Genomic DNA, 8,493 nt, shown 5'->3' on the forward strand with positions numbered 1-8,493 from the left:
GAGCAGTGCAGGCGGGGAACGTTGGTTTCCTCCGTCACTGAAGCAAGCAAGCTTCATGTTAGTTTCAAGCTGCCTGGCTGCTGCCGCCATCTTGGCTGGCAGTTAATTTGCACATCTTGCTGATTAGCCAATGGGAAGGGCAGTGGTCGTACGCTAATTACCATGTTTCTCTTTTATTAGATAGGACTAGAGGCCTGGTGCATGAATTTCATGCACTGGAGTGTGGTGTCCCTCAGCCTGGCCTTAACCCTCTTGCAGTCCAGGATCCCTCAGGGGATGTCGGACTGCCAGCTTAGACCCGCTCCCCATGGGGAATGGACCTAAGCCGGCAGTCGGACATCTTTAGCGCTGCTGCGGAGGCGGGGGAGGCTCCCTCCACTGCTGCTGTGCTCACCAGCTGTGAGCCCGGCTTCTGGCTGAGCGGCGCTCCACCTGTGGGAGCACACTGACCACCAGGGGGCAGCTCCTGCGTTGAGCGTCTGCCCCCTCATGGTCAGTGTGCATCAGAGACCTGTCGTTCCACTGTTCGGTCTATTTGAATATTAGCCTTTTATTATATAGGATTATACACTTGAAGTCTATATCATGTAATTAACAAGTGTCACCCTAGTAAATGTAATTAAAACAATTTGTTAATCATATGAGCCACCTTTCAAGTGTTCAATTGTCATATGTGGCATGGCTACCAGATAGAATAATGCAGGTTTTAAGTCACAAATTTTTATTTTATGGAGGAAGAAACTGGGACTCAGGAAAATGAATGACTGTCTCAAGGTAAATCAGAACTAGACAATAACAAAATTAGAATGTTAACATTTACCGTGAATCAGTGGCTTACCAAGTTTTGTAATATAACAGCAGTTATTAATAGAAAAGCATGAGACATCTGTCTTAGGCTCTGAAAACCTTTCTTACTAAATTCCATGTGAGATATGGGAGTGGCACAGTAACAGAAATATTTATATTTTGAGAGCTTACTGATTGACTTTATGGGTGCCCTATTTTTGCTGCATTGCTCATTCATATGTAGTCATTTCCATTCATTCATTTATGCAGTAGGTTCATTTGGACAGTGACTTAGGAACTTGACTTGAGAAGCCTACAGGGAGAGGTTGAAAAGAATAGGCTATGCAAAACAAAATAGAACAACAACAAAGCTCTACTTATTGGCTCTCAATCTACCTATATTCCTTTTTCTATTCATGAGTTATTCCTCTGCCCTTAGTGCAAAACATGTCTTATTATATCTGATTGTGATTTTTTTTCCTGTTCAAATTCTCTGGGAGCAGTGTTGAGGTGGAAATTGAGGAAATGGAGAGTGCAAAGGATCAGATTAAAGATTTGTAAAACTCACAAATAGTAATGATTCTTTTTCAATGATGTCTTTCTTCAGTTAATTTAGGTGCTTTTATAGTTGGCTTTGAAAAGAACACTCAAAAGAATATTTTTAGCTTGAGAAAGTAGAAATTTCATTATATTGTTGTGGCAATAATAGTATTGCCTTTGAGATTAGACAGATCTGGGTTCACATGCTACTTGATCACTTTTGCCTGTGTAACCTTAAACTAGCTGCTATCTGTATAAGAAACCAGGCTTATTAACATGATGAAGAAAAATGGCCAAAATATTCATTATGTTAAGTTGAATTGAATCTAGTTATATAGCTAGCAGATTATGAACCAGAACATCAAAATTGTCTCTAAATATTTTGCCTCTTAAGTGTTTTGGCCATATATGTTTTTAACAACTTTATTGAGGTAAAGTAGGATGTAATAAACTATATATTTATAATATTTGATAAGTTTTGACATATTTATACCTCTATAAAACTACTACCACAATCAGTGTAATGAACATATTCATTACTCCCCCAAATTTTCTTGTGTTTCAGTGTAATTGCTTCCTACTCTCATCCTGCTGGTCTACTATTTATCACCAAAGTTTAGTTTGTATTTTCTAGAATTTTATATAAATGAAATCATATAGTATGTACTTTCTTTTTTTGATTCAGCTTTCAGCATAGTTATTTTGAGATTTATGTTGTTGCATGTAACACCAGCTCTATTTTATTAACTACTCATTCTATTTATGTACCACATCTGAATAAATCCATTACCAGTTAATAGACACTTGTTTTGTTCTCAGTTTTCAGCTATAACAAAATTTCTGTGATCATTCATGTACAAGTCTTTATATGGACATATGCATTTGTTACCTAGAAATGGAATGGATAGCTCATAAAGTGGAAATAAGTTCAAATTTGTAAGAAAGTACCAAACTGTTTTCCAACATTGTTGTAACATTTTATATTCCCACCAGCAATGAATGAGAGATCCATTTTTACCTAGTCCTTGCCACATTTGGTATTGTCACTATTTTTAAAATTCTAGCCATTGCAATAGGTATGTAGTGATACCATATTATGGTTTTACTTTGCATGTACCTTCAGTCTAGTAATGTTGAGCTTCTTTTTTGCTATGTGGATATTTGCCATCCTTTTATCTTTGGTGAAGTATCTGTTCAAAGCTCTTGTTTGTGGTTTGTTTTGTTTTGTTTTTCCTTATTCCTGAGTTTTGGAAGTTCTTTATATATTCTGGATAAAAATCCTTTATCAGATATATGCTCCCGCCCTCTGGCTAGTTTTATATTATTTTAACAGTGTCTTTTGAAAAGCAGATGTTTCATTTTGGTGAATTCTAACATATCAATTTATTTTAAGGATTGTGCTGATGGCAATGTTTCTGAGAAATACTTGCCTAATCCAAGGCCACTAAGGATTTCTCCTGTGTTTTCTTTAAGAAGTTTTATTGTTTTAGGTTCTACATAATCTATGATTTATTTTAGTTAATTTTTGCATATGGTGCAAGGTGTGGATTGAAGTTCCTATTTTTTTTGCAAGTGGTATGTTGAAATGACTATCCTTTCTGTACTAAATTACCTTTATATCTTTGCCAATATTTTTATAATTTGAATATCATTCATGTTCAGCTCTTCTTAACATAATGTGTATAAATTTTTAATATTAGCAGCACGGGGGAGGCGCACGCCATTCATGCACGAGTTGAGGATGGGAAAGTTTGAAGGGGTCGACCTCAGCGAATGTACCTCAATCGATTGAGGACGTTTTTAGCAAAGGCCAGCTTAGGAGTACCCTAATTAAATTAATAACAGTGTACCTACTTATATAGTTTAAGTTTAAAAAATTTGGCTCTCAAAAGAAATTTCAATCGTTGTACTGTTGATATTTGGCTCTGTTGACTAATGAGTTTGCTGACCACTGTCTAGTACAGCCGTGGGCAAACTACGGCCCGCAGGCTGGATCCGGCTCGTTTGAAATGAATAAAACTAAAAACAAAAAAGACCGTACCCTTTTATGTAATGATGTTTACTTTGGATTTATATTAGTTCACACAAACACTCCATCCATGCTTTTGTTCCGGCCCTCTGGTCCAGTTTAAGAACCCATTGTGGCCCTCGAGTCAAAAAGTTTGCCCACCCCTGTTCTAGTAGATGCATCATAAGCAAGAGTGGAATTTGCACAGAGATCATCATATGTTGCTTCATTTTTTTGTATATTTCTTTCTGTCTCATGAATGCTTGTTGGTGTAGTAGTACTGCTGTGAAAGATGTATTAGTTTTCTATTGTATAATAAGTTACCACAGATTTGGCAGAATAAAGCAGCACATTTATTTTCTTCCAGTATCATGGGTCAGTAGTATGGTTACAGCTTTGTTTTGGTTCTCACAAAGTTACAAACTATATGTTAACTGGACTGCAGGAAGAGAGGAAGTTCTCTTGGAGAGGGAAACATGTTATTGTTGACAAGTACAATCAACTGTGGGGCTGAGGTCTTCAGTTCTTTGCTGGCTGTCAGTGGTTACCTGCACTTCCTTGCCACATTGTTCTGTCCTAGTCCCTCTCTCAAATGGCAGATCACGTCTTTAAAGCCAGCGCCAGAATTTTTTCACTTCAGGAAGGACCTACTCTTTCTTTTAAGGGCTTTCACCTGATTAAGTCAGGGCCACCAAGGGTAGTCTCTCTCTTTTTTTAAAATATATTTTTACTGATTTCAGAGAGGAAGGGAGAGGGAGAGATAAAAACATCAAGTTTTAAATCTATTTTCATTTATTCCTTCTTTGCCTTTCTTCATGTAGATATGAGTTTAGACCTATATTATTTTCCTTTTCTCTAATGAACTTTAAAAATATCTTGCAAGGCAAGTCCACTGGAAACAAATTCTCTTTCTCTTTTTGTCTGAGAAAATCTTTATTTCTCCTTTCAAAGGTAATTTTTCAGGATACAGAATTCTAGGTTGGTAGGTTTTTTCCTCCCTTCAACATTTTAAGTGTTTTACTCTACTCTCTTCTTGCTCGCATGATTAAGAAGTTAGATGTAATTATTTGTTCTCTGTAGGTAAGGTGCTTCTTGTCCTCTGGCTTCTTTCAGGATTTTTTTTTTTTTTTTAGTCTTTGATTTTCTGTAGCTTAAAAATTATATGCATAGATGTGGGGTTTTTTTTGTTTTATAGAAATTCTCAGTCATTATTGATTTATTTCTGTTCTTTTTTCTCTTCTTCCGGTATCCCTATTACATGTATGTTATACCTTTTGTAGTTGTCCCACAGTCCTTGGATATTCTTCTGTGTGTTTTTTCCAGTCTTTGTTTTCTCTGATTTTCATTTTTTTGAGGATTCTATCGATATATTTTCTAGCTCAGAGATTCTTTACTTTGCTGTAAGCCTATCAAAGGCATTATTTATCTGTTGTTTTTTTTCCCCGTAACATTTCTTTTTGGTTCATTCTTACGGTTTCTATCTCTATGCTTACATTGTTCATCTATTCTTGCTGTCTACCTTATCCATTAGAGCCCTTAGCATATTAATTATAGTTGTTTTAAATTCCATGTCTAATAATTCCAACTTTCCATGTCTGATGCTTGCTCTGTCTCTTCACAGTGTGTTTTTTATCTTTTGGTATGCCTTATAAATTTTTCTTGATAGGTAGAAGGAACTGCTATTAATAGGGCCTGAGTAATGTGGTAGTAAGGTTGGGGTAAGGGAAACATTTTTTCCCCAGGACAGGGAATGTCCAGCCCACAGGCCATGGCCTGAGAAATCATTTGGTCTGGCCCTGCCAAGGCATTAGGGGTGAGTTAATTAAATGTTTGACCAAATGTAGCAGGCTAATTTTTAAGTTGATAATTTTGTATGGCTGTGAACGATGTTGTAAATATCCAAATGGCCCTTGGCAGGAAAAAAGTTCCCCGCCCCTGCTTTAGTCCTATGATTTGCTCTTAGTATTTTAGTGAACTTATGCCTCTGTACTGTGAACTTCACAGGTGTTTTCATTTTTTTTCTCTCCACCTAGGTAGGACAGCATGGCTAGAGTAGGCTGGGTTGGTTATTTTCTTTGTCCCAGGTCCCTTAGGCTCTGGTTAACTAGTTTCTTTTGAGGGTAGTTAAGAAGGACTGAATGCTCTGGTTTGTAATTTCATATTGGTCACCCCATCCCACCCAACCTGCGGCAAGCCCAAGAGTATTTTTCTCTAATATTTACTATGGGAATCTGGTTGAGTTACTGGAGGTAAATCTCACAGTATTATGGGAGCCTTCCAATAACTGGGTCCCCCTGGAGTTTTTATTTATTTGTCATTATTATTTTTAATCCTCACCCGAGGACATGCTTTTAAGAGAGGAAGGGAGAGAGGGAAACATTGATGGATTGCCTTTCATATGCTCCCAAAACAGGATGAAACCCACAACCCAGGTATGTGCCCTGACCGGGAATCTAACTAGTAACCTTTCGGTACACAGGATGATGCTCAATCAACTGAGCCACTCCGGCCAGCCCAACTCTTAAGAATTGTCCACATTGAGTCTCCAGCAATTCATCAGTTACAGTTCAGGCTTTCCTACTACTCATGCATTGGCTCCTATGGCAGTTTCTGCTTGTGTGTCTCTACTCTGGTAAGTTGTGACTCTTCATATGTGCCTGTCTCTCCAGCTTATGGATTTTAAACTTTGAATCCTTGAATGTTGGAAAATGTCTTTAGCTTTATTCTTTCACATTGTTAAACAGTGGTCATTGACTCCATTGCAACGCCAAAAGGAATCCCCAATTTGGAATGTGGTGAAGAAGTACACTATTCAGTGCAAAACAGTTCAATTTTTATACAGCATGGCTGTGACAGCAGCGTGATTGGAACAGCTTAGTTGTGATACAGCATGGCTGTGAAGCAGCCCTAGGACTAGCCATTCCTGGGGCCAGGCCTTTCTCTGGCTAGATAGCTCAACTCTGCTCCTCACTGACCTGCTCTGCTTCCTGCCTGTCTGCTTTGGCTTGCTTTGGTGTGCTCTGCTCTGTTCTGGTGAGACATCTTTGGTGTTTCAGCGCAGCTGGGGAACTGCAGTCTTTGGTGGAAAGGGAAAGTATGTTCTCAGAGCCAGAGGGGACCTGGCTTATATGGACAGAAGTCCCTGTCCCTGGTCCCTGATTGGTTGGTATGTTCTCTTTTACAACAGGTTTCCAAATCTTCAAAGTTTGACTGGTCCAAAAGACATTGTCCTGATTGGTCAGAATAGAGCTACTCTGGATGGTTGCAGCTGTGCAGGTTTGATTGGATGGGGAAAGCCTTAGTCCTTTTGGTTAAATAGGATTCCCGGAACTCCTTTGTAAGGGTTGGCTTAGGTGGCAGAAACACACTGCAGGCAGGCAGTTCAGTACAGAGGCAGCGAGTTTAGTAGAGGCTTCTCCCTGAAGTGCAGTTTGTGTGAGTTGTCCCTGTGTAGAAATCGCTGCTGGGCTCTGTTTTTGTCTTTGTTGTTGTTTTTAAGTTTGAGCCCAGTTAACCACCAGGAGCCCTTCTTAGTAGATGTCTTCTGTCGGAGGGTCCACAATACAAATTCTAATTTGGGGGGTATATAATTCTGTGTTTCAAATACAGTAAAGACTCAATATAACAGACTAATTCAGGCAAGTGGGTGTCTGTTATATAATTAAGTAGGTTTTCCAAAAGCATATGTTAAAAAATTGACAAATTAGTTTACCTATTTTTGCTTATATAGATGTTTGTGTAATTAAAATTATGTATGTATGAAAATTTTAATTTCATAGAAAAGCTTTCTATATGTATTACAGTCATTTTAAATTTATACTGAATAGGTGTAGTAAGTACGTGCATTCACCAGTCACCACAAGTAAACAAATGCACAGGACTGGGGCACATGGCGGGGGTATGGCTTAACACATATAAGGACATCAGCCAGCTGGCATGTGTTAAAACTGCTGCAGAACGTCACGCCATGGGACAACAGAACCAATTACCATGGGAAATGTGGTGTAATCATTCACTGAACATTGTTTACCAGCGGTGACTGTTTAATTTAAATATGTAAGCTATAATTGTACATATCTGATGTTTATTTATGTCATTGAAATTATAGTGTTTTTCCCAACATATGGCCTATTTGCTAAAATTTGTTAAAAATAATAAGAAAACCTGTTAAGTTACTTATAAGCAAAGCTTGGTTAATTGGGTGTTAATTTTCACATATGACATACAGACCGGAAATTTTGTCCATTGAGTCCAAAGTCTGTTAAATCAAACTCTGTACAATTGAGGGTTTACTGTAATTTTCTTTCAAACTTTGAAGCTACATCTTCATTGTTTTGTAATATCAAATGCTGCTAATATTGGTGTGATACCTGTTCTTCTGTAGGAATATACTTTTTCCCTCTTAGGTTACAAGTTGAGATGCAAAGATCTGTAGTCTTAAGTTTTTGTTTTTGTGTTAAGAATAAGAGTAATCTGAGAAAACCAAGATGGCAGCATAGGTAAACACCAGAAATTACTGCCTCGCACATCCGCTTCAAAAATACAACTAAAAGATAAAACGGACATCATCCAGAACCACAGGAAGGCTGGCTGAGTGGAAATTCTACAACTAGAAGGAAAGAGAAAAGCACACTGAGACTCAGAGGAAGTGCAGAGGTATGGAAGCGCACATGGAAAGGGCTGGCAACTGAGGACGCGGTTGTCTTTTTCAATTGGGAGGGAGTCTCAAGTCCCTGACTGCTCTGAACTCCAGTTCTGGGCGAGTCTCTGGGGACCCAGACACATACGGGGAGAAACTGGACTGTCTGGCATCGGTTGGAACTCCAGGGCAGCTTTCTCTCAGAGGTGCTTGCAGCAATTACTGGGACACTGACTTGTGGGGCCTCTTAGGGTAGGACTGAGAAGCAGCCATAGCTGCTTGCGCCACCCTGTTAATCTCCTGAGACCCCGCCCCACCCAAGCTGTGCACAGAGGCTTTTGCATATGAAAGGCCTGGCCCTTTGCAATCTGAAAATTACCTAACAAACTGCAGCTGGGTCAGAGAGACACAGAACTTCCAAAAGAAGGCCCAAGGCCCCACAGCAGCTTGCATTGCTTCACAGCTGGGCCTCATCTGGGCACCACCAAAACCCAAACAAGGCAGAGGAACCTGCAGATCT

At 38.9% G+C, this 8,493-nt stretch overlaps 1 protein-coding gene across 8 annotated transcripts in view; it reads left to right on the plus strand.

The window, feature by feature from the left end:
* Nucleotides 1-8,493, plus strand: part of PTPN4 (protein tyrosine phosphatase, non-receptor type 4) — a 219,190-nt gene that overhangs the window by 18,519 nt on the left and 192,178 nt on the right. For 4 of the 8 annotated variants that reach the window (XM_015567781.1, XM_006769668.2, XM_015567783.1 and 1 more), the window contains exons 2-3: nt 5,814-5,966; nt 6,522-6,610. The exons of 2 other annotated variants lie outside the window; for them this stretch is intronic. In XM_015567781.1, coding sequence (XP_015423267.1) covers nt 5,935-5,966; nt 6,522-6,610 — 121 coding nt within the window. In that variant the 5' untranslated portion in view covers nt 5,814-5,934. Of the gene's footprint in view, nt 1-5,813; nt 5,967-6,521; nt 6,611-6,839; nt 6,844-8,493 lie in introns of all 8 variants that reach the window. 2 more of the 8 variants (XM_006769672.2, XM_015567782.1) reach the window with 2 other exon arrangements.

Source organism: Myotis davidii, unplaced genomic scaffold (assembly GCF_000327345.1).
Source record: "Myotis davidii unplaced genomic scaffold, ASM32734v1 scaffold3, whole genome shotgun sequence".
Classification (NCBI taxonomy): Eukaryota; Metazoa; Chordata; class Mammalia; order Chiroptera; family Vespertilionidae; genus Myotis; species Myotis davidii.